The sequence below is a fragment of the Podarcis filfolensis genome, assembly GCF_964270895.1.
Source record: "Podarcis filfolensis genome assembly, chromosome: 8".
NCBI lineage: Eukaryota > Metazoa > Chordata > Lepidosauria > Squamata > Lacertidae > Podarcis > Podarcis filfolensis.
The window spans coordinates 38,288,590-38,315,508 of NC_139611.1; the positions used below are offsets into that span (position 1 = coordinate 38,288,590).

At 41.5% G+C, this 26,919-nt stretch overlaps 1 protein-coding gene across 2 annotated transcripts in view; it reads left to right on the forward strand.

Moving 5' to 3' along the window:
• Positions 1–26,919, forward strand: part of RPGRIP1L (RPGRIP1 like) — an 82,737-nt gene that overhangs the window by 35,215 nt on the left and 20,603 nt on the right. For both annotated transcript variants that reach the window (XR_014551275.1, XM_083626221.1), the window contains exons 13-23: positions 687–866; positions 2,408–2,525; positions 3,605–4,057; positions 6,870–7,006; positions 8,241–8,604; positions 9,302–9,498; positions 10,325–10,408; positions 11,604–11,684; positions 12,804–12,966; positions 15,499–15,593; positions 25,055–25,238. Coding sequence is in view for 1 of the 2 variants with exons in the window: in XM_083626221.1 (XP_083482347.1) it covers positions 687–866; positions 2,408–2,525; positions 3,605–4,057; positions 6,870–7,006; positions 8,241–8,604; positions 9,302–9,498; positions 10,325–10,408; positions 11,604–11,684; positions 12,804–12,966; positions 15,499–15,593; positions 25,055–25,238 (2,056 nt within the window). In the remaining variant the exon portion in view is untranslated. The remainder of the gene's footprint in view (positions 1–686; positions 867–2,407; positions 2,526–3,604; positions 4,058–6,869; positions 7,007–8,240; positions 8,605–9,301; positions 9,499–10,324; positions 10,409–11,603; positions 11,685–12,803; positions 12,967–15,498; positions 15,594–25,054; positions 25,239–26,919) is intronic.

Below are 26,919 nucleotides of genomic sequence, written 5' to 3' on the forward strand. Positions count from 1 at the left end.
GCTCTTTCCCCATGCCTTCCTTTAGCATAATGAAATTTATATTAAAATGTGTATTTTGGAGCAGGACCTTTAAAGGGTCTGAGAGATCCAAAGGTTGAGTACTCATTTGAGATGCCCTTCTCACTCGGTCCTGTGTCAGTGCCCCAGAGTTTCCTCAGTACTACTTTTCACGTTCCATATGGTCCCCATCCCATCTGTAAGACCCATAATTTTAGCTTCCCTGCATTCTCTCCCCACCTTCTCCTGATAAAAATGTGCATATTAGAGAGTGCTCTTCCAATGTTGGTCACAGGGAATTGAACAGGATGAAAGTAGTTTGTAGCACAGATGTTTGAACCAGGGACTTCTTTCTTGCTTTTGTACTCAGGCTACAGTATTGTGCCACTTATCTGGGAGTAAGTTCTGTTACAGCTTACTATACCAGCTCTTGTTGAAATTAATCCCAATGAACTCATTAGAATGTACTTCTGAGTAAAGGCTGCACAGGCAGTTATTAAATGGATCTGAGTTGCTTTTGTTCCTTTCCACGGAACTGAAACATTTACAAGCTTGGTCTCCAAGCATAGATTTATTTTAATGCCAGAAAATGACAGGTCCATCTGTTTCAATTTTGAATATATATATATATATATATATATATATATATATATAAGCTAATTATAATTCTGTCAACTTTTGTGGCTCAGGTTCGTAGGCAGCAAGCAAGCGGTGACCTCATGTTCTTGGAGAAAGTGGAAGATGACATCCATAAAGACCTGGAACGTTCTATGCGTGAGCTCCAGGCAACCCATGCAGAAACTATTCAAGAACTTGAAAAGACACGCAATATGTTAATTGTACAGCATAAAATTAACAAAGACTATCAGGTATTTAATTCTCCACTGTGCAGTTGACTGCTGGTATCTCTGTCATTATGCGTTTTCCTTTTCCTTTTTGTAGAATCTGATATATTAAGATTAATGAATCTGTGATTTTGCATGATAACCAGCTCTTAATGAGCTGAAGTCTATCAGACTGTGCTATTGTGATGAGTTCTTTATTGTAAGATACGTGTTGTACCACACCAAGAATTCCCCCCACCCTGAAACCAGTCTGTTGTACCTGCTGAAATACAAAAGTCCCCATCAGTATTGGCATTCCGCCGGCTCTTGAAGACAAACATTTCTTTGATCTTATTTTAACCTTCTGCTTTGATTGTAGTTTTAGCTGTTAAATTATTTTAATGGACTTGTTAAACATTTTAATTAGGGGTGTTTTAATGTGGTTTTAATGTGCATTTTAATTAGAGGTAGCTGTATTTTTATAATTGGTTTTATTCTTGTTATTTTGCTGTTCACTTATGTTTTTTGTGAACTGCCTTGGTATTTTTTCTGAAACCTCTACAAAAGTTGCCATGAGATTTTTGCAGAGAGGTTTGGCATCTAGAAGGAACTCTTCCCAAGACCTCAAATTTGTTAAATTAACAAATTGATCTACGGTAGCCAAGTGAAAGGGGGAGCTGTTTTTTAAAGGGAAGAGAGAAAAATAATTAACATAAGACTAAGGCTGTATGGGGCTAACAAGCATAAAATATTTTTTCTCCTTCCTGAGCCTTGTTTGGATTACATTTTCACTAAGCTTTATACAAGGATAAGATCAGGAATGGACCTTCGTCTCTTGTATTCCCCTCCCATTGCTTTCCCCCTTTGCACCAAGGGGAGGAGTGAACAACCAAATTCAATCTCCCTTACCATGGGCAATAGGACCTCCTTAATTTGGAGCTCAGTAGAAGAGCATGTGATTTGTATGCAGAAGGCCCCAGGTTCTATTCCTGCTAGGGTTAGGGGTGATTCCTGTTTGATACCCTGGAGAGTCATTGCTGGTCAGTGTAGACAGAACTGAGCTAGATGGACCAATGGGTCTGACTCAGTAAAAGGCAGCTTCTATATTAGGGGACCTAGGCCACAATCCTAACCCTACATACATTTGAGAAAGCCTTGCTGAATTTAGGATGTGTTTCTGAGGAGAACTGGTTAGAGTAACTGTCACAGAGTCAGTGAAATTTTGAGTGCTCTGTATTTCAGTCCACATCTCCTTGCAGTGAGTGGAATTGGGAGAAGAAACCAGGGGCCTGCTTTTGGTCTCTTCCCACCCTCGCCCCCGCCACCAGAGAATTAATACTATGGAAGATATTATCTGAACAACAGATACGTCCTGTCCCATCACACCGCATCATCATAATAATAAATAATAATTTTTTATTTATACCCCGCCCTTCCCAGTTCAGAAAACAGGTCTCAGGGTTGCTAACAACAAATTTAAAATGCTTAATTGTAATACAACCTTCCACACAAACGTTACATGAATAAGGGCCAATTTCTACCCCAATAAGAGTGTGTGTGCTTTACTCGCTCCTTTACATCATCAGGCAGAAGTGGAATCTGTGACACAGAAGATGGAGGCTCTGAGGCAGGATTACGAGGCAAAACTGGAACAATATGTCCATCTTCTTGACGTTAGGGCTGCACGTATCCGGAAACTGGAAGGTATGTTGGTCAGGACTCTGGTTTCAATAGCAGGAAATATCTTGAGTCTGATTTGTATCTGGTTGATAGATTAGGAGAGCGGAAAAGTGTCAGTTTGAGATCAGGTTCCAGGTGCAGTCCTGAACACTTGCTTCATCATTAGTTAGCTGAAATCTGCAGGGGGTTAAAAGTAATATTCTCTGGGATTGACCAGGTCAAGTCCCTGGCATCTCTAATTCAAAAAAGGAGTCCGCAGGTGATTTGAAAGAACTCTGCCCAAGCCGATGTTAGTTGGAGCTCGATAGCCTGACCAGGTGTTAGACAGCTTCCTGTGCTCCTGTTCTTGAGGGCTCCTTTCCTCTGACTGGCATCCAGAACAAAAGGGAGGACACCATCCAGTTCTGGGCTCCAGTCAAAGATGAATGGGGCAAAGGAGAATGTTCTCACTGGGAGAGGCCCAGCCAGAGCTGGAAGAAACCAACCACATGAAAGGAAGAAAAACTTCACACAGGCAGATTTTGGAAAGAGCATTACAGGATCCTTGTGCAGGGACCCTAAGAGGTCTTTGTGGGGACTCGAGTTATAAAGGAGGTAGACAAGCATATTTCAGTGCTAGTTAAGTTTTGTATATGGGCTTAACCCTTTATTTACTCGTGTGTTGTTTAAGAGTGGGATCATGATTGTTTCACTAGCATTTGTATTTGTGCACAGCTTCAGCTATGCAGACCCCTCCTTTTTCCAGTCATCACAAATGACACCGTGAGGCTCTTTTTCCCATTGTATTACAGGCAGACCGAAGCTGAAAGAGAATGGCTCACTCAGGTCCACAAGGTGACTTATGGTTAAGGTGGAATTAAAAGTACAAATATCCCAAGACAAAGTACACTGTTGTTCAGTTTACATTCAGCTGCAGATCAGCTGAATTTAGCGTTATTTGCTCCTATAGGTTTATAGAGTGGGACCAGATTTTTAATATTACCAGTGACTCTGGCTGTAATGTGCATATATCACAGGTAGCCAGTGAAATTGTCAAAAACAGCAGAGAGGACATTAATGCCAACAAACAGAGTCATAACTACTTCTTATTGTTTGCATTCCAGCCCAGCTGAAGGATATTGCTTATGGTACCAAACAGTACAAATTCAAACCAGAAATCATGCCAGATGATCCAGTTGATGTGTTTGATGAAACTGCTCACCTAGAAAGAGGAGAAAACTTGTTTGAAATTCACATCAGCAGAGTAATATTTTCTGCAGAAGCTGCCAAGTCTTTCGGTGATCAGGAGCCCACGACTTTCTGTACCTATGCATTCTATGATTTCGAATTACAGACAACTCCAGTCGTTCGTGGCCTTAGCCCAGCCTATAATTTTACTTCTCAGTATCTCATACGGGTGGATGACTTCTTTTTGCAATACATGCAGAAAAACTCTTCCACGCTTGAGATCCACCATGCCTGTGGCTTGGACTTTGAGACAGCAGCAGCCTGCCAGCTGAGATTCCATGAAATATTGGAGAAGAATGGCAGAATCTACAGCTCAGCCATGTTAGTTGGTGAGTCTTGGTAATGTATGTTGCGGTGTTGAGCTTCCTTGAGTGGCAGCTGATACCCATTGGGATTGGCAGGGCGGGAAGGAGGAAGTAGGCGGAGCCAGAGCCAATTTTAGCTTTGTTCTCCTTCTGCCTTCTTGCTGAGTTCTACAAAGGCAGCTCTGAGATTAAGGAGGAGGAAGCTGACAGGCAGTGTCACCCCCTGGCCCAGTTGCAAATAAAAAAGCAAGCAGATGGGCGCTGACTGAGATCAGACTGTAGCTGGTGGTGCAGTGCCTCATACATCCTTATGACCCAGCCTGCACCGGCTGCAGTTGTGTATTTGTTTGCAATTTTAGGTACAATGCATTAGAAAGAAATACACACACTCAGAAAGTAGAGTGTGGTAGGAAATATGATTTTCTGAATCAGGAAGGGGGAACCTGTGGCCCTCCAGTTGTTGCTAGATTTGAGCACCCATAGGGATGCAGGTGGCACTGTGGGTTAAACCACAGAGCCTAGGGCTTTCCGATCAGAAGGTCAGCAGTTCGAATCCCCGCAGTGGGGTGAGCTCCCGTTGCTTGATCCCAGCTCCTGCCAACCTAGCAGTTCGAAAGCGCGTCAAAGTGCAAGTAGATAAATAGGTACCGCTCCGGCGGGAAGGTAAACGGCATTTCCGTGCGCTGCTCTGGTTCACCAGAAGCGGCTTAGTCCTGCTGGCCACATGACCCGGAAGCTTATGCCGGCTCCCTCGGCCAATAAAGCGAGATGAGCGCCGCAATCCCAGAGTCGGCCATGACTAGGCCTAATGGTCAAGGGGTCCCTTTACCTTTACCTTTAATCTCTGACCATTGGTCATGCTGTCTGCGGCTGATGGGGAATTGTAGTCAAGTTCCCCATCTCTGGACGATATTCACTTTTCAGTTCTGTGATCTGACTGTTTTTTCACATCAGAAAGGAAAGACTCAGTAACTGCAAACTTGTGTAGTTACATTTCTGTGAATTTCAATACAACTAGTTCATGAATTAGTGTCATTTCACATATTATGTGGCAACAAATGCCTGCTTGGATACACATAGTGAGGATTGTGTATTTTGATGTAAGCCCTAGAAATTCCAGTTCAAGCCACCAACAACGTATATAAGTTTGCAGGTGGCCTGAATCAGATAGCTAAATGTACGTATTTTTATGTTTTCTTACATTTGTATCTGCTCTTACCTCTGCTGTGGAGTCCAAGGTGATGTACTTGTGGTTCCTAGACCATTACTCATCCAAGTACTGATCCGACCCAGACCTGCTTAGTCAGGTGGTGGCTTTAGGTGCCTTCAGACCATACCTTTGGACCTTATAAATAAATTCCTTTGTTAGTAGATCAAGAACCAGTTGTCATGCATATTGGTAGATCTGAGATCACCACAAAATGCAGTATAATTGAGACATCAAAAAAAGATAAACAGATGTTTCTGCTTGCTAATTATGGATTGATCAATATTTATGTCAGAACATTAAAGGTGCAGGCATAGTTTTGTTTCAATAATTACCATGAAAATATCAAATTCCCATTGTGGTCTACATATTTATTGGCTATTGATGGGTCGTGATGGATTTTCTTCCAACTAAAGCTGCACTAAAAAAAAAAAGCATTAAAAATATTATCTAATCGAAAGCATGACTCCCATTACCAGTAAATCAGGATTGGACTTTTACATTCACTATCGAAAATGAGTTCCTCCTGCTACTAGTATATTGATTTAAAGGGAACTATGCAGGCTTAAACTCATAATCTTAGCTGCAGCTCTTTGCAAACAATTGCTTTGACCAAAGGAGTAAGAAATCAGAAATCGGTGTGGTGGGGAGCAGTTTTCACTTCATGTCTAAACACCATTAAGAAAGGGGCTACCCAGCTTTCCCAAATAAGGATTTCCATAACCTTGGCACCAAAAGAGATGTCGTCTCTTGGACATCCATGAATCTTCTCTGTTGAACATAAAACAGTGCGCTCCCGTTATTACACTGATAACCTTTTCAGATTAAGCACTACTAATTTCTAACGGGGGTTGTTGGACCTGTGGCCCTCAAGTTGTTGTTGTATTCCCATCCGCTATAGCCAGCGTGGTCAATGGTCAGGGCTGATGGGAGTTATAGACCAGCAACATCTGAAGTGCCACAGATTCCCCATCCTGCTCTAAATCATGGTTAAGCAGGACATACGTCTTGCTTCCAATGCTGGAGCAAAAGGATAAAGGGTGATCCAAAAACTACCTTTGTATACTGAACAACAGATCGTAACAGCATCAAGCTTTGAATGAAATTAGGATCGCAAACCATATTGAGCGAGTTCGTTGACTGCACAATCCGAATCAAAAAGATCGTTGTTTTTATTATTCTGTGCCAGAATGGTGATCATTTTGAGACAGTGTGTTTGGAGTTCTGGTGTCCCATCCCACTTTCTCTACTTTTATTAAACATCTTATTCAATAAAATAATACAGTGCCACATCTCCCTCTGCAAAGGTTACTTGACACTCCACCTGAGTTTTTCAAAGTTTATTGTTACTGACAGATTTTATTGCGAATGTACGATTTTCTGTGCCATAGTGATGTGTTTTATTAATACTGGATAAATTGTTCTCATGATCTCTGGATCGTTCTATGCACAAAATGAAGGGGGGTTGGGGCATGTTTGCATTTGTTGACAGAATCAGATTTGGATAAGAGAGGTCTGGAATTAGGCTTTTGGCTTTTCTGTGATGGTAGATGGAGATCTTCATAAGCCTGAAAGCTGGAACACTTGACTCTCTAACTTTGTGTGATGCATCACATGTTTTATGTTTAGGAGTTGGACGAAGTGTCCGAAACTATGGCACAGTGGAATACTGGGTCCGGTTAAGAGTTCCCATGGACCAGGCAATCAGGCTGTATAAAGAGCGAGCAAAAGCCCTCGGATACATAACGACAAATCTAAAGGACCAGGCAAGCTCAAGAATCTAGATTTGTTTTATTAACCTTATCGTTGTGGCCATAATTCTGTTTGACTTCACGTAACTGTATGTTGTAGCATTTTGTTTATATGTCTTTTTTCCATACGGGTGTGTTCCTATAGAATTTCTGGTTTTGCCTTAAATGCTTTGCCAAGATGTGAACTCATAGATCTGCTCACACGTGTCCCAGGTGATCCTCCAGATTTATCACGCTAGCCAATAATCCATGCATTCATTGGTTATAGGAGGATTCAGTAGCATAGCTCCATCCTATGCTAGCAGACCCCAAATCATGGACACTGAGATGAGACTGTGGGAAGAAAGTATAACAGTGTTTAGACACATTGATGGAGGATATTGCTATCAATGACTACTAGCCATGATGGCTGTGTTCTGCCTCTACTATTAGAGGCAATATGTCTTTGAATTTCAGTTGCTGGGAATCACAAGTGGGGAGAATGCTGTTGTGTTCAGGTTCTTCTAGTGGGCTTCCCATAGGCATCTGGCTGGCCACTGTGAAAGCTGAGTACTAGGACAAGGTGGGCCCTTGGCCTGATCCAGCAAGGATCTTCTTAGGTTCTTACAACAAAGAATAACAAAGTTTATGGCGGGTCACCAGTTTTCCTAGTGGAATTAGCAGGAATAAGGAGGAGTAGAAAGGGACTCCATTAAGAACCATTAAGGAACAAGCCACAATATTCTTTTTATAGACGTCCTTCGTTTAAAACAAGGACTGCCAACTTCTGGAGTTTGCAGGACTAGTTTATTCTTGAATAAGCTGCTTTCATGACATCATCAGTCCCAGCAGGAAGATTCCTGCTTCCAGCTTGAGAAAGTGACTGGGAGGAATACATTGTTCTGCACATCAGATAATGAAGGTGCCATAGTAGAAGCTGTGACCGACACTCATTAATTATTAGAATATACCGTCTCAAATTTGTTTGTGCCATTTTTATTATGCCCTCCTTCCAAGGAGCTCCAGGCAGTGTACATGGCTTCCCCTTTTTAACCTAACAACAATCATGTGAGGTAGGTTAGGCTCCGAGTGGCTGGATCAGCCCACAACCTTCATGGCTGATTAGGGATCTTTGAACATGCCTCTCCCCAGTCCTAGCCCAGTACATCAGAGTTAATGCCAGTTCGATCTTTGTGTGCATTTCAGCTTGCCAGTATGTCTATAAGTCTCTCTTCACCTAATTAGCTTTTTCCTCCTCCTGTTAAAACAGCCAGTGCTCAGTCCTGCCCAAGTCAACACTTCAGCAGATGGAAACTTAAATGAGCTTCACATTACAATAAAATGTTGTAGCAACCTACAGTGCCGAAAGAGAAACCTCCAGCCAAATCCTTATGTTGTCTACAAGTTCTTTGATTTTGCGGATCACGATACCGCCATCATTCCTAGCAGCAACCACCCGGAGTTTGCCGATCATATGTGCTTCCCAGTGCCAATGAATGCTGACCTCAATTGCTACCTAAAATCTGAATCCTTGAGTCTGTATGTTTTTGATGACAATGAAACAGAAGATGGGGTTTATCTAGGAAAAGCAAATGTGCCTTTAATTTCATTAGCACACGACAGATATATCTCTGGTAAGAACCTGCCCTTTTGCTAACCTATAAAATTAGCTGGTATATTTAAACTGTTATATTTTGTTGAAATACCGAGCTCAGCTTGGTCATTGCTTCCCTGCTAGCTTTTAATACCAGCATCATGTCCACATTGCAGCTGTTGTACCTTTTAAATCTTTTGAATCTTTTAAATAACTTTCAAAAAATCACTCTGGCTTTCTCTCTGCCCAACCTCTTCTGAAACGAACGACAGTTGTTCAAGAGCCCCACACAGGTCCCATTCATTCCCATGTAGGTCATGCAGGAGAACTTCTAAATGTGTGGTTCCCTAAGGCCTCTGTCATACTTAACTTGAAAGTAATTTCCACTGAAAAAAAAGATGGGGCTTGCTTCCAAATGCATACGTGTATGGGTGGGATCTTGGTGAAAATTGGTTCCTCTCCTCCATGCTAACTGATTTACCAGTGTAGTACATTGCTGTTATGATAGCAAAGGCCCTATTGTACAATTACCACTTGTATAGTTCTGTTAGACTGTGCCTTTTATAATAATTTACTTATTTATTTTGCACTTATATTCTTCCATCATGGAACCCAAGGCAGCATACACATTGTTCCCAGGTGCAGTGGCCAGGGCCAGCCCCGCAAGGTGGTGCTTAGTCAACATACAAAATATTCAGAAGACCAGCTCATATATTTGCTCTTGTACTTAATTTCAGGTACCTTTGAGCTAACGGACGATAAAGGCCACTCCACTGGTACAATTAGTGTTGAACTAAAATGGAAGTTTGCCTACCTCCAGCCAGCTGGTTTGATTGTTGCTGCAGACCTAGCAGATTACATCCAGAATGAGAAACCAGTGAAGGGCCAAGGGGAAGGTCCCATCCTGGCTCCTTCTTTCTCGTCAGCACCAATGGTATGATGTTTAAGTCTTCCTTTTTTTAAAAAAACTAAAGAGTATATCTGTGTCTCCAAAAGAAATGAAATGGTGGTTGGATACCTACCCAGCCCAGTTTTCCATCACTGGAGTCTCTTTTAAAAATAAATAAACCTAGACAAACGTGCACTACTGAAACACATTTTGATGAGCAAGCTTCTCCCAGCTTACCAAAGTATGGACTCATCTCAGTTGCTCTGGCTCAGGCTCAGTTCCAATTTGGCATGCATTAATTCTTTTAACCTCAGACCATTCCAGTTGAAGGCCCTGTCACACTCCTAGTGTGATGGAATTGGGACTCAAGATCCCCAAAGACCTCCCCGCCCCAACACAGAAATCTAGGAATCTGTCTTACACTGAGTCAGCTCATTGGTCCATCTTGCTCCAGTAGCAGCTCTCCAGGGTGTCAGTCGGGGAAACTTTCCCAGCCCTGTCAGAAGAGGCTAGGAATTGAATGTGGGGGCCTTCTGCATGCAAAGCAATTGTTCTGCCACTGAGACACAGCCGTATTGGAGAATGATTGTTGTGAAGCTTCCCAGCATTTGAAGAACTACTGGCCCAATCCACTGAGTGGGAAACATTGAGAACTAAGCATCCATTACAACTAGGATTCCTGGGAAACAAAGTTTGCAGTGCTTCCCAGCTCAGTAGTTTGGACCAGAAAGCAGATCTGCATATTCCAGGCTTCTTAACTCTTCTGAATTCAGGTGGGTGGGCTGGAAGACAGTGCATTTGAACCCAAACTGCATTATCAGGAACTTTGCTGGTACTGCTAGTTTTTGACTCAAGTCTCTTTGTTCCTTAGAGGCCACAGCCTAAGCCAAGACAGCGCCCAGCTGCAGCAGACAAGAAAGTGTCTTTTGTGGAGGTGCACACGCTTCCAAATCCAGTGAGTCTGGACTTTTTCTCTCTCTGTGTGTAGAGCCCATTTCTCCAGGCAACCTAAAATAGGCTCTTCAAATAGCTCTGCCTTTTCTACTGAGTGACTATAAGATCTTAAGGTCTATGAGATCTCCAAGAACTAGGGGATGGAAAAAGTGGGGCTGTATAATCAAGACAGAAACAAACTAGCTTCCTCAAGTCCTTTTGCCAAGTATTTTAATGATAGCAAAATTTCTAGGGTATTTTTTAAAAAAGAAAATATTAAGTTTAAAAAAAAATGTTATAAATAGCATCACGCGCACAGCCAGAATAGTAAACTACATTAAAATGCTTGGAAAAATAAAGATTTGTCTATTGATGAAAGGGTGATGATTTTGGGGTTTTAGGGATAGAATTCCAGAAATGCGGTGCCATCACTAAAAAGGTTGGTTCCCTCTCTCCCCTCTCCCTCTCTCTGCAGTAGCTTTTTCTCATGTAGGATTACACTTGTGTTGTCTTTAGGTCCAGTTTGTTGATGTCTCATGACACTGACTGCCTAATAAACAGTTGGTCTGTTTTATCAGGATCAAGTAGTAACTCTCCAGATGTTTTGGGACCACAACTCACATCATCCCTAGCTAACAGGACCAGTGGTCGATGATGGGAATTGTAGTCCCAAAACATCTGGAGGGCCGAGTTTGAGGATGCCTGCTCTAAGTGATGTCTTACTGTGTTTGTCTGTTTAACTAAAATTGTTGGCTGCTCTGAATATAAATATTAAAAACTGAGTAGAAATATGCTGAATATTTTTATTCATTTTTAAAGCTTTAACAATATTTGTATGCTGCCCCATAACAAAAAGTTATCTGGGTGGCATACAATAAATAAGTATAAAAAAACTTATATACAAAATGAAATTTATACACAAAAACCATAAATACAGAAAGAAAACACAACTCCAAAAACTAAAGCACAGATTTAAAGACTGTGAGAACCAGATTGCATTAATTATTTTTAAATGAGTGAGTGAACATAAAGTTCTCCTCCTGGCACTAAAAAGATTACAGGGAAGGCACTAAGCGAATCTCTCTGGAAAGGTTGTTCTATAGCAGAGTGCCACTACCAAAAAGGCCTTTTCTGTGGTGGCTGCCGATTTTTCTGTTTAAAAAGTGACCATTAAGTTTTAAGAAATGCTGTCTATATTTGGCTCCTAATAACTTTAGAGTCCCATTCCTGAAAAAGAAGATCAAGAGACCGAGCAGAAAACTAAAGATGAAAGGCCCGATGTTTCAAACATTCCACAGGTACGAGAAATTTAAAACCCACTAATTCAAGATTTTATTTCTAATTTTATGTGGTGCTGAAAGCGTTAATTGATTGTGCAATCAATACATTTAATTTTGGATTTGAAATGATGGCTTTAATTTAGTCTTAGAACTATACCATGAATGGGGAACCCTTCAGATCCTGTTGGACTCTGATTCCCATAAGCCCCAGTCAGTTTGGCCAGTGGTGAAAGATGATGGCAGTTGTAGTCCTAATGGGATGGTTGGAAAACATTTTATGACTCTGCATACAGGGAATGTATGCTGGATGCCTTTCCAAACAGTGCGAGGCTTGTCTGCAGTATTTAATAGCAAAAATATAATAGCGTAGTTAAACCCTTTAGGTAAATCACCTATGTGGCAGGGTGATTGTGGGATCTCAGCAGATCTATCAGCCTGGGGTAGGCAAGGCTGCTGCAACTATAGTAACTGTGCATTCCACTTAGATAGCAGACTGTCCATTTCAAAGGAAGGTTAAGAGATTAGACTGGTTGTTCTTAGTTACAGGAAAGTAATTCTCTCTCCTACTCCCTATCCCTGGATTGGTCATTTGACAAGCTGCTCTGAAATGAATGGCAAAAATTCTACAGGGAAAAGAGAAAGCTAGGCATTGCAAATTGAATGCTTTAGTGAATGGCTTTATACAGGTTTACAAGACATGTCATGTTATATATTAAAGAACCAAGAGTGCAGTGCCAAGATGGATTAGAGTTCATGGAGTCAGTCTCCATAGCGCTTCCGCTGTGGGCCGCTGTCCTAGTTGGAAGTTGCATTCACAGCACAAAACATTCCTAACGTGAGAGTGTAGGGTGGGAAATTCTCATACATCTGACCTGCTGCTTATGCTGGATGCATTTGAATATATCAAGAACTCAACAAGCAAGTGGAACTTACCCTCTCTCCCCACCCCCAACCCCGCCCAGATTTCAAACCTCTTTTATAGAAGATGCATAAATCTCAGCTGTCGAATTTAGCAGATTGGAAATCAGACCTTAAAGAAACAGATTTTAAGCTTATATACCGTGTTTGTGTAAAATTAAATGCTAACAATAGCTTTAAAGGTACCATGTATGAAGGCTTCTGTAATCCTTACTCCAGCTCATGCCAGAAGCACAAGCAGACAGAAGAATAGAAAAACCCACCGCCACATTTCAGCGGGAACAGGAGGATTTTTCTCAGCTCTCTGAAGGTCAGTTTGCCGACCAGAGCTCAGCTACTTCAGGAGATGAAACCGAAATTGCTGAGGAACTGGAACCAGAAGGTAATTTTCTGCTTATACAACATACCTCTGCTTCGCTCCCTATTAGACATACGATGTTGACAGTAGAGGCAGCCAGATCTGTCGATGTTGGTTTCTCTCACTTCTCTCACTTTTTCAATATTCAGTTCATCCCATTTCTCCCTCAGTTTGCAACTTAAAAAAAAAAGTTTGCATGAAAATTCATATGCATTTTGTGCATTTCACCTAATATACACAGGTCGGTGCACAGTTTCGCCTGTCATGTACATATTTGCCAGCTATTTACCCCAATATTCATTTTTGTTTGCTCTTTTCCCTAATACAGACATCCTTGTATCTACTTTCTCACAATTATGCATTTTTGTTTGTGAACTATATCACAAAATTCAGGGAACTGCAAATTTGATAGGACAGTGGGGTTATAGCAGGGGTAGTCAACCTTTTTATACCTATAGCCCACTAATGCATCTTTCTTGATGGTAAAATTTCCTTACTGCCCAACAGTGCTCGATGGAAGGAAAATTCAGCTTGTGCCATAAAACCCCCTACTGCCCACCTAGAATCCTGAAACGCCCACTAGTGGGCGGTAGGGACAAGGTTGACAACCCCTGGGTTATCGTTTGCGTATTAGGTTGGGAAATGTGAATTTGGTAGTTCTAGTTAAAATGCAAACAGAAATAATTTCTCCCCATCCTAAGTTGACTGCTGAAGTAACTTCAGCAGAGGCCATTGTTCTTCTCCCTCACATCTGTAGCAAAGTTGGAGTAGTTGGCTTGTTAGACTAAAAGAATAACTTCCAGCTTTGTAATAATTGAGAAAGAAGGTGGAAGGGAGTTTCCAACCAAGTTTCATGAAATATTAAAGGACGCTGGCTTCTGTTTTAAAATATCTTTATATTCTCTCTTCAGAAGAGAGATTCCTCTTTCAGAAGAGGTGCTGTTCTGAAGACTATTTTGAAGTGTGTGGTCCTTTTGTCTGCAGATAGCAACCACTCATAATGTCAAAGAGAGGGAGTCTCAGACAATAAGAGGCTAGTATATGACCTATCACATATCTCTGGATGAAAGGAGCTAGAGGCATCTTAATGCAAAGAATGCAAACATCCCAGGTCATGGTCATTACTATTATTATTATATGTTTACTGTATAGGAAGCGAACTGAGAGACCTTCTGTTGCAGGCCCAGATTCCATTCAAGCGCCATTGAAATGAACGGCGTTGCAGAGAGAACAGTAGTTTCTGAATTCCAGTAACATCCAGAAGCATAAATTGTCATGTGCCACAAAGCTGTTTTGCACTATGGGACCTGTTCAGACCAGGATTCAGTGTTCAGTAGAGGCCTGCAGTTGAACCAGTGACCATAGAAGGAGAGCATGGTCTAGCTATTCCATGCATGTCCATCACTTGATAACCTGAAGTATTAGTGTGGGTGGGGGGTCACTTTGTATGTGTGAATGGGCCATTTTGGTTGTAGCACCATAAACTTTCATATCAGTCTAGGGACAATTAGTTCAAAGGAGTTGGTTCACAGTTTCTGCTGTCAATGGTGAAGTTTACAGTGATCTTGTTGCGGGGGGTGGGAACCAAGCAGTAAACATATCTGTGTGAAATAGCCCCATTTCCTTGTATCCCCAAATTTCCACATACAGCTGCATTATGTGGACAACTTATGAGTTGTTTACAAGGTAATAATGACCAACATCCCATTCCTACAGAACATTTCAAAATGACTAGTCCTCAGGGGCTGTGTGGTCAGTGTAACTGCTGTGAAATGCATTGTTTGTGAACAATTTCTTCAAGTTGGATAGTGGTTTTGTGTAATAAATTATATTTGTGCTCCTGGATTGGCACATGATAGTAAACACTAATTTGTATAATCATCCAATAAGCTATTCACAGGGTTGCAGTATCCCCAGTGTCAACACCTCCCTGGAGTGTCACCTTTGTTAACTCCTTTGGTGGTTAAGTAATAAATCATCATTCCTTTGGCAAGGGAGACCCATAGATGTGATAGAAGCTGTCCCCAGCAGATTATACGAGTATGTAAATAAGTTATGGGTAAATAAACTGGAACCTGCACACCACAGGGAAGCCTGGCATATGGGATGACAACTTGATCTCAGTTAACCTTGGGAACTGACGGGGAGCAGCATTGTCCCCTGAACTAAAGCCATATGAATGCATGCAAAGTCTCAGCAAACTTGATATGAATTGTTCAGTATAGGCTTGGAGCCCATACAAAATATTCAGGGTCTTTTCTTTTCTTTTCTTTTCTTTTCTTTTAAATAATCTCTTACTATGAATGAATTGGTAACACTGAATCTCTCCAAGTGCCAAATCAAAGTGAAACGAGGCCTGAAGAGGAATCGGGTGATTCTGCAGACCATTTAATGATAATTGATTGGCCAGTGTCACGTTGTGTCTGCAAGGAAGAGAAATCTGTGGAACTATTTCCATTCGCTTTTATACCATGTGTTTTAAGTTTTCTTTGACCATCTCAACTGGACTTAATACTGGCTATGTGTTTGTTTCTGTTCTGATTGTTTTCACAACAGACCAAGATGATAGACAGGCAACTGATGCTGTTGAATCAGTGACAGATAGTGATGACTGTATTGTCCCAAGTTCAGTGTCCACAAGCCTTAAGCAGGTTAGTCTCTCTGTGTGTGTAATTAAATTCTTCTGTCTATACCTTATCAAAAGCTTTTTAACCCCCCACCCATTGATATTGGACTTAGAATATCAAGAAGGTTGTTCAACTTCTAATTAGTCCTTTGTGAATACTATTAGAGAACGGAATACCCATTTATGGCATGGGGAGGGGCAGTGGTGATGTTTGATGGAGGGTGTATGTGTCTGTATGTGACAAAGAGTGTGGGAATTTCCTAACTTATTTCAGGCTTCTTAACGTCTTTCTTCAAAATCTGGCCTTGAATTTTTAGTGTTGTGCCTACAATGATTGATATCAGCCTGATTATAATGTTTAGGCACTAGCTTAGAAAAGAACGCATGTGCAACATCTTAGCCCGTAACCAGGCACATTAAACAATGTTTCGTGCTTGATTGGCTTCTTGTCTATTCATCATCCCTCACAGGGATTTTGAAATTCTGCCACCTATCTAAACCAGACAGAGAGAGAGAAATTATTTTAATAGCTGGAACTGTATTATGATTAACTGCATATTCCATGCCATCAAATTCTTTTAAGCTGTAACAATGTGAGCCAAATAGGAAAATTACTCATTGCCAATGAGCCCTGCAAGAATGCAGCTGGGTCTACAAATCTCTAGTATTGTTGCACTCTATTATAACCAGAATGATTTAGGAGGACTTAAAATATCTTGCAGCCTCTAAAGAGCTTGGTGCGTGGGTCTTTTATTCCTATCTTTCTCCACTCATCTGCCCAAGACGAAATGTAGCAACTGGTCCAAGATGGAGAGAAAAATCTTAATTATCAAGGGCACAGTCCAGTTCTCCATAAGTGATTCATGAGCAGCGGCTGCCCTGCTCACTTCAGTGTCAGGGGCAAACTGGGGTTCCAAGATGTCATTACAGAGTATTGCTACCACATCTGTCAAACTAAACTAGTGACAATTCTTTGGGCATGACCTGCCACCTGTTTTAAGGGAAACTTTTGTGCTCAGTTCCCTTTGCTGTGAACAGAGAAGTCCTCGCATGCTCTGGAGCTCCTGTACATTTAGGCATCTGATGGACTAGGACTGTTAAGTGAAAGTTAAGTCCCACTTGAACTCAAGAGATTTGCTTCAGATTAATGGGGATAACCCAGCCACTTCAAAGTCTCATTTGTTTCAATAAGTCAATATTAAATATGTGCTTCACCTCTCCCTTTGACTTCAGTCGGACTTAGGCATGCTTGATGTATGCTGAATTTGGAAGGAAATCCCACTGAGCTGAAGATGACTCTTAAAAAGGGCGAGGGGACTTTCTCCTACCTAATAGCCCCCATCCAGCAGTTCTTTCTACAAATGGGAACTCTTATACTCAGGATGCAATTATTATCTGATGTTCAAGGCAGGTGTTAGAGACCCATGGCCCTGTGGATGTTGCTGGAATACAACTCCCATCATCCATGATAACTGGCAGTGCTGATGGGGCTTGTTGGGCTGTGCAACATCTGGAGGGTCATATGTTATCCAACCTTGATTTAAAGGGTATATTAAGAACCGCGACTAATTCACTAATCTGAGTGCTGGTGCGTGCATCTCTGTACCATCTACTTCAACTAGCAGCAGATCTTTGAGGTTCCTGGCCTGCTACTTGAGGCCTTTCTTGTGTGTCATTTAAAGCAGAGATATCATAGCTTAAATGTGCTGTGCCACTGGGCTATGGTTCTCCCCTTGAAATTGCTTCTGTTATAGCCGTTTGCCGAAGTGTTTGCAATATCAGTTACAGCTACGATCAAAATCTCTAGATGGAAGAAAGCCTAGTTGGTTGTAGGAGGGGGGGAAACCTAACTAAAACCTTTGTTCAAGATCCAGCTTCTTATTTTTATCAGTGAGATAAATATCCCCAAGGCTGTTCCAACACTGTAAACACAACTTCCGATTTTATTTAGAGATTGCCTTGCTAATTATCCTGTGAATCCAAATGGCAAGCCACATTGTTTCAGCCACTTAAGATTATGCTGTTCCCCTTTTGCAGGTTGCAAATCAAACAGTCCATGGTTATTTCTTAGTTATGTTGATCATAAAAGGAATCTTAACAGATATTTTTTTCCACCCAGGATTTAACTATACCACTTGCTTTTTCTCCTTTTTCTTGTCTGTTATGTATAATTAATCATAGATTACTTCATTTTGTTTCATTGCATTTACAACATTTATGAGCTTCGCTTTGTCGGTAGGAAATGCTTGTCCCCTTCTTTTTCCTTTCCAAAGTGGCGTAATTAGTGTTAGCATCTTTTTTAACAGGCTACATAAAGTTTAGTGGCTGGATTAAATCATGTCATTAACATAATGTGCTATACAATTTGCCCCTATCTCTTTTCGTTTCCACTACATCAAAGTGCCACAGAGTGCCAACGTAATTGGGCCTTGCTAGCTTGTCAGGTTGAGTCAAGATGATGACTGGTGCTTTTGCTAAAAAAAGCTTCCAGGCATGATAATTAATGGAAGGGGGAGGGAAAAAATCAGGGAAATGTAAAACTTTGGATGGTTCTTTATGAATATTTCATACATTTGAATAATCAGAAGTTAACATTATCAATTTGATGTATAATACATTGATTAAAAGCCTTGTTACAGGCCCTTGAAATAGACATCAGAACTGGAAATTTGCATTTTCTTTGGCGAAGTCTAAAAAAGAAATAAAATAAAATTAACAATTGCTTGCTCTCATCTCCACCTCTGCACTTGATCATTTTGAGTAATAATATAGCTTTCAATTATCACAATAAAATTTTACTGCTGTCAGCTCTCAAGTTATCTTCAAATGTGCCCACAAGGCAAATCTTAGCAAAACCAATTTATTCCGTGGTGGTCTCATTTTCCTCTAGGTGTGTTTACATCTTTTCTCCTTCATTATAGATAGTCTTTGTGTGCTTTTCTTGCACTAATAGCAGTTTAGTGAAAACTGTCATAATCACTTTCCTTAAATTAAGATCTTAGGGTTCTTAATTAATTTGGACATTCGGCATTCTTTAAAGAGCACAAGGCAGCCTTTCCAGGTGGCTGTGTTTCTGCAGAGCACCATATGTTGTAAAAAAAACCAAAGAAGACACTAAGTTAAATTGGGGGTCCTGGAAAAGAAAAGAAAAAAGCTAGCTTTTGTTTTTGGGGTTTTCTAATATATGTATTTTTAGACTTTATAACTACCCGGTCCACCTGGGCTATAGTTGGACAAAAGGATTATGAGCTTCAGAGGAATATTTTTTTAAATGCGCTCATGAACCACAAGAAAGCATGATTTCTTGGTTTGTAGGTAAATGAATAAAGTTGAAAAGCTTTAACTTTAATTCCTCTCTAATTATGATAAATCAGTGTTTTTTGTATGCCTCTTTTGAAAGCTGTTCAGCTGAAAACGGCTTACAGGGACTGCATTCAGATATGATGCTCAGCCATGGTTTAGCATTATTAGAATGAGCCATGACAAGCCTTTGGGTTCACACACTCCCTTCTCCTCTGAGTGTGAGAAAATTGAATGCTTCTATTTCTAGTTATAAGTAAACTGCAGTTAGCCATTAGAGCCAAAACTCAGGGAAATGGTGGCTTACTCCAATTGTGGTTAAGTCAAAGAAAGGAAAATCAGACCCTCCTTTCTGATCCAGCTAGAACAAGCCACATTTTCCTGAGTTCAGGAAGGGGTGAAGCATATGGAAAAGGGCTGTATCTCTGTCTCCATTCCTGGTCATGCCCAGTTTTCCACTACCCATCCTCACGTTAGCATGGGCATCCATGGGGAGCCCTTGGTGTGTAGATCTGCTATATACATGGCCTTCCCCAAATCACTCACGATTCCAGCAGCCAAGAAAAGGCTACATGCATAGAGGTACTCATGCAAAGACTTCCCTGCCTCAGGCATCAACTCTAATGCATGGTGGGCAGAGCCAAGAGCCGCCATGCTTTATTGGTGGCGCGGCCTACAATGCCATTTCTCCATACCTCATGAGCTGTGGAGGAGAAGGGACCTAGAGGAAACCATCTCACCAGGAGACTTTCTTGTAATGTTAATTTGGTTTAGCGTGATTTCTAAACTAGTCCAAATTCTGAAAACACAGTGGTACCTCGGTTTTCGAATGTCTTCGTTGACGAACATTTCGGTTTTCAAACGCCATAAATGCTTCCGTTTTCGAACACGCCTTGGAAGTCAAACATGCTGAGTGCAACATCCAATTTGTTTTCGTGACTTTCTGCGCCTAGGTTTTCGAACGTTTCAGAACTCGGTCTTCCGGAACGCATTACGTTCGAAAACCGAGGTACCACTGTAACAATATTGAGTTGCATCCAACCAAGTTCTGTTCATGGTAGAGCCACTGAAATTCTAAGTTAGTCATTCCCACCCATTTCAGTAGGCCTACTTTAAGTAGAACTAACATTGGCTACAGCCCATTGATGTTTGGTCCCACCCAGGGGTTCTGTATGTTGTCCTTTGTTTGCACAGCAGGGAATCTGATACCGGCTCGATATTGCCTGCATTGACTGGAAGTACCTCTCCAGGTCTGAAGGTTGGGGTTTCTTTCCCAGCTTTCCATGGGGATTGAACCTGAGACCTTTTGCAGGAAAGGCATGCACTCTGCCACTAAGCTACCATCTCTCCCTTGCAACAGTAGCCCTCACCTCAGTACTCCCTTTAACTCAGGGTGGGCAATCTGTGGTCCTGCAGAAGTTGTTGTACTACAGTTCCCATCATCCATAACTGTTGCGCACTGGCTGGGGCTGATGAGTGCTAGAAGGCCAGCAACATATGCAAGGTCACAGGTTGCCCACTCCCCATCTTCAAGGACCATCCTTCAGCATTCTGGAAGTGCAGGCCTCTTTTTCAGATGTCTCCGAAAAGACGCTAAGGCTCATGCTCAATGTTTATCATACAGATTCCTTTGTTGAGCCATACCATCCAACCCTGTGAAGCCTGCTTATATATATGCCTTGGCCATTCCTGTTGCAAGCCCTTTCTTTCCTTAATATAAAACAAGTGTACTGATTATTTTCTCCATCAAACATTATAAAGGGTCTCCTTTACATCCATAACTCCAACATTTGGACTTCATTTGTTGACGGCCGTCTCAGCATGAGCCGGTTTTGACAGCCGAGTTAAATATTTGGAGGGGAATGACTCTGAATTTCACTTAAAAATACTCCTGATATATCTGTACAATAGAAGGCGAAAGGAGTTGTTTCCGAAGTAAAATTAGACAATAGAGGCAATTTCATTTTTTATGCATGTGAATGTAGAGTGCTTGAGGTTATTAGTTGAAACTGAGTAACCTTTCCAGGCTTTCATCTCTTTCTTTTCAAATTTGAATATGAAAAGCATATTCAAGTCAAAGACCATCACTTTAATGACATTTGGCAGTCATTTGATTTATTAGGTTTTTAGAAAAAAAAATTCCTTTAAATATTTCATCATACTATGCTAATCCTAGTAATATTGCCAGCTGAAGCCATGTACCTGTATTAGCGGAGACAGAATGGTGTGGAATTTTCTCTGTCATCCTAGTAAAATTTCCATGAATCTACTGAATAATAAAACAACCTTATTGAAATATTCAGATTTGGGTTTTTAGTTAAAGTGTCTTAGGATACATAATAAAAGAAAATGTCTTTTGAAAAAAAAGGTGGGGGTAAAGTTACTTCATCAAATATTGAAAGAGGTTGACAGGAATGAATATTGTTCTTTATTAAGGACTCTTATTTATTTATTTTTTATTTACAGTGGGGTACTCAAGCTATTCAATTGATTAATTATAGAATATATTTTCTGAAAAACGCATTGACAATTGCCATGTTGAGCTTGAATATTGTATTGATTTGCAATTTGAACGCCAACCCTCTAGAAAGCTGATCTCCCTTTCTTGTTATTCTAATTCCGTAATTATTACTGCAAGGTTAGTGATTTGAATTTACAACCAAAAGCCTTCAAATTCCACACACAGGAGAAATAGTCTTTAATGTAGAGAGGGAGCCATAAAGAGAAAAGTTAAGCAGAACTTGACAGCTGAGATCTGCAAGGTGCTAGGTTTGCTCTTTGAAGAGCAGAATCTCATGCTTTGAATGTTCTTCTGTGTAGTCTAATTTTGAAATCACAGTGGTTATGCATTCTTTGAAACCATTGACTTATTCAGGAAAATGTTTGTGTGCTGCCCTATTAGCATTTGACATGAAAACCCTTCCCAAATAAGGGTGCAGTGCCTTTCAAACCTTAAACACACTTGTATACTCATAGGTCACAGTCATATCCTACATTTAAAGTGCCTGGCTTCACCCAAAGAATCTTAGGAGCTCACAACACTGCAATTCCCAGCACCCTAAACAAATCTCATAATTATTTTGGAAAAGCCATGTGAGTTTATATGTATGTTAAATGTACTTTAAAAGCAAGGTGTGGTCATGACCATAGCTACTTTGCTTTGACAGTTTTGACATGTAGGGAAATCACCATGAAGTTACTTTTCCCTTTCATCTTTGCATGGTGAAATCATTTTGTAAATGCTTGCCCTTATGGTAAAATGGACTAAAGGGACATTGGTATTTGTGGTATTGTGGACATTGGTATTTGTGGTAATCTGTTACTGTGAAGGAGAGATCCATGCCTCCAAAAGTTTGGGCTTGTGACTGACACACCAAGTTTTGAATGCAGTTCCCAAATACATGGTGATTGCATGCTTGAATTTGCAGGCCTTCCCAGCACACTTAATGTGTGCATGGATGCATTTTCATCCCATGAAAATTCTAAAGGAAAGTTGCCTTGTGGCATACTTTTGGCACATCAAAAGGGTTTGAATGAATGAATGAAACTTTATTTGCATCAGCCATTGGCCATAGCAACAAAAGAACATTGTGATATACACAAAACAGTTTGAAAGCACATCAAAGTGCAAGTAGATAAATAGGTACCGCCCCGGCGGGAAGGTAAATGGCGTTTCCGTGCGCTGCTCTGGTTTCTCCAGAAGCGGCTTAGTCATGCTGGCCACATGACCTGGAAAAACAGCAGACAAATGTCGGCTCCCTTGGCCAGTAAAGCAAGATGAGCACCGCAACCCCAGAGTCTTTTGCGACTGGACTTAACGTATTTTTCGCTCCATAAGACACATTTTTTTCCTCCTAAAAAGTAAGGGGAAATGTCTGTGCGTCTTACTGAGCGAATGTGTGCTCCCTGGAGCCGACTGGCCAGAGTGCAGGGGCGAAAATCAGATCATGTGTCATGGAGGAGGGAAGGCTGCAGAGAGGAGGCTGCTGGGGTTCCTGTATCGGGCGTATTTTGGTGTGTGTGTGGAGGCGTGTGAGTCGTGTTGCTGCACGGGAGAGCGTGTGGTTAAAGGGGGCGTTTGAGTGTCCTTGTGTGGGGAGCCTCTCGATCTGTAATGCATCCCAAGGCTACCATCTTTTCATCAGCCCTGTTCCCCTTGCCTAATTATTGTAGCGCCTTCCTAAGGATTCAATTGCGACTCCTATTTTGTTTTGCGCTCCCCGCCGCGTGCGGTTTTAACTGGGCAGTTAAAGTCAGCCGCTGCTCCCCTCTTTTTGTTCTTGTCCCTTTCTGGCAGGGAGCGCACAGCTGCAGTGAATTCCTTTCCTTCTCTCTGCCTCAGAGTCTTACTCCCCACCCTCTTGTGTTTTTGGTTGCTGTGTTTGCTGTGTTCCCCTTTCTGTTGCTCAGCGCTGGCTGCGGCAACGTCACCTGGCAGCAAACAGACATGCTTAGCAAGGAGACTGGTGGCAGACAAATGCAACAAAGAGCAGGGAAACCCCCTGCCCTCATGGCAAGCAGAGGGGAAAGGATTGTGTCCTTCCTGCTAATTCCTTCCTAGTCACACTGCGCACAGGCTCCAGCCCACCCGGCTCAGCTTCCGACGGCTAGGAGTGCAACCGACAGTTGCCGCTGCCGCCACCTCCTCTCCATGCTCTGGTGCTGCTGCTGCTGCTGCATCCAGGGAAGCATGCTAGGGACCCGAAGGCAGCCGGAAAACATGCAGGTGGGAGAGGGAGGCTGGCTTGGGGGGGGGACTTTTGCCTTCCTTTCCTCCCTCCCCTTAAACCCCTCTCCTACATTGTTAGCCGCCTCCTCCACACACCCCACGTGTGCTCCTTGTCCCTTCAGTGTTTTTCCTTCCCTCCCCACTTAAAACGTGGTTACAAAGCATGGATCCACAAAGCATGGATCCTCAGGGTTTTTGCACTGGGTCACCGCAAATTAACCATCAGATCACATAGCATGTCCATGGCTACAGCCTGCACCAAAAAAATCATACATCCACTGTTTCATTCAGAATATTTTTTTCTTGTTTTCCTCCTCTAAAAGCTAGGTGTGTCTTATGGTCAGGTGCGTCTTATGTGGTGAAAAATACTTTCAGGGGTCCTTTACCTTTATATATATATAAAACACAGTTTAGGATTTGCAAGTAACATTCAACCATTGTTTAGTGTTTAGCGTTTGTGAGCCTGAACACACCATTGGGCTCCATCACTTGCCTCACCTCCTCCCACACAACCAGGAGGAGGAATAAATTTATTTATACATTTTATTTCACACAGTGTGCAGACTGCCTAATCATAAAAGCCTCTAAGCAAAATACACAATACACATTAACATTATCAATAAAGTACAGCTACAAATAACTATTCAGTAATCCATTGTTTGAAATTGGCTTGTTTTGCCACTCAGTATTTTAAACCATGAATTTGTACAGGAATTGAGGGAAATGAAACTGAATCATGGCTTATTCCTCCTCCCAGCCTTGTGGGAGGGGGAGCACTTAATTCCAAGGCTTTGCTGCGACTCTCAGAGGCTTGTGTGCGTAATGGAAAGCCATAGTTTAGCATTACATACAAACCAGGGCTTAGTTTCTGCTGCATGGACAAACCTTGGGCCCGTGGGCCTCCCTCTCCTAGTTCAGCACAGCAGCAAGATCAGAAGCTCCCACTCGCAACTAACCACAGATTATCATTTTATCTGAATCAGGATGTTTTTGCTTTAGACTGTGGTTTGTCCAAACAAGCCAAGATCAAACTCTACTTTCTGATCCTGACTTGTTCAAATAAATCATAGTTAAAACTAATGGCAGTTCCCGGTTAAGATTAAGCAATACTGGTGAGTTGAGAACAGCACATGTGGCCCAGAAAGGTGTCTTTGAGATGTGAAGCAACAACTTGCATCAATGCATGTTAAAGGTTCCAGGTTCAATCCTCAACCATAACCAGCAGCAGGGAGGCAAAAAGGTTTTTCCAGCATAAAATATAAATCTATAGGTCTGTTGCAATGACAGTGTTAACTACAAATCCCAGTGCATCAGGACCTCATTATCACTCTGTCATAAACTATCAGTCATGTTTGATCATCCAAAACATCTGGTGTGATGTGTAAGTTTGTTGTGACATTTTAGCATGACAAGAAGTATATACTGTGCTGCTTTTTCTTTCTTTCTTTTTGTAATAGTCTGGTGAAAAAATCCGGATTGAAATAGTATCCCTCAGTCTCACGGAATCCCAGGTTGCAATGGATGACACAATAAAACGCCTGTTTGTAGAGTGCAAGTTCTCCAACTTCCCAGCAGATGAAACACCAGTGTCGCTTCCAAAACCAAGAAGGGGACAATGGGTCTACTACAATTATAGCCATGGTATGTGCTCATTAAATATTATTCTGTTATGTTTCCAAGTCACCAGTGGTGTGGCTTCTTTTAAAGTGATTCCAGTTTGAATATTAGCAGGTAGGCATTTGGTAAGTTATGCTTCAACTCGAGTAGGAAAGGCCCATTAGGCCAAGCTTCCATCTCATCTAGGATCCTGCTTCCTGGAGTGGCTAAACAGTTGCCATCAGGAAGCTTGCAAGGGCCTGTCACAGAAGTGACTTGGTGAGAGGTTTAGTGCGGATGAGCCAATCCAGAATCAGCAGCGAGGATCCAATGAGATCCACTTGGCTTCTTCCATATCACCCTTTCACTGTAGCATAGCAAAGATCAGGCCAGCTGTTTTGCTCAGCTTGCAAGCTGCCATGGTGTTGCAGGGACTAAGACTCTCCAAGACCCCTGACACCTTATACTTGGTTGATTAAAGCAAGGATAGGCAGGGTGCACTCCAGGGTGCTCTCCAGATATAACTGGACTGTGTCTTCCCTCAGCTCCAGCTAGCATTGCCAGGAATAATGGGCTGTAGTTCAAGAACATCTCGAGTTAACCACCCCTGTTCTATATGCTCTCATCCAAGGTACAGAAGTGTATTGCAGCAAGAATCCCAGTTTTCATTAGGCTTGTTTAAAGGGGAAAATTTCTAACAATTGTTCCAGGGATAGTTTTAAAAATGGGATAGCAAAAATGGATTAAATTGGAAACTAGGCAAAGAAAAAAAACCCTCACTAATGCGTAATTTTCACAATTTTAGAAGAGGCTTTCCTCATATTTTCCAATGCGAATTATATAAGAAATATTCTATAAGAAATAAGCAGAATTGGTCCGTCAGTGAGTGGATGAAGTTTCACGATGTTGACAAGAATTACATCCAACTTGCATTACTTCGGACTTTAATTGTGATTGAATATCACCCAGGATTTAAAAAATAACACTGACAAGGCAAGCAAATGGAGGAGCATCAAATGCTCAACCCTGCTTCAGTTCAGTGGTGCTTGTCGGGAATCAGCGCTTGGCAGATTCTACCCCCAGTCATTTTTATACATAACACTAGAGTGTTGCATATAAGCAGATGAATGCTGTTTGTTATGCCAAGCTGTAATAAATTTTGATGGCACATTGTCATGCAGTAAAATACAGAAAACATCTGTGGATTCGTTAATCCCCAGGATTTCACAAAATCCAGCATTCAGACATTTCCCATTAGAAAGCTTAGAGTTAAAACTTGCACTTATCCTTGGTACAGAGCGTACTGTTCTAAGTGATGTAGCTAATCAGGAACTCATCCAGCTGTTGGTGTCAGTAACTGCTGTTATTTGAACGTGATCTTATCTAGTCTGTATGTTTTCTGTGTCAGAAGGCTGAAGTTGGGAGTGAAATTATGTTAGCAGCCAACTTGGTTTATTATTATGGCATTCATTTTCCATATAAAAAGTGCTCTTTGTGACTTCATTCCTCCCCCCCCCCCCCAATCCTGGGCTTCGAAATTTATTGCACAGCAATTCAGACTTGAAAGCTGGAATGCACCCACTCAGCTTTATTAAAACTTGTAATTCCAAAAAGAAACATCCCACATTTTAATTCTAGCAATTTGAACATCTTATTTGAGCTGATGTCAGACGGTTCTTTTTAACATATTATTTTTTAAAAAGGAAAATACAGTTCATATCGCTTC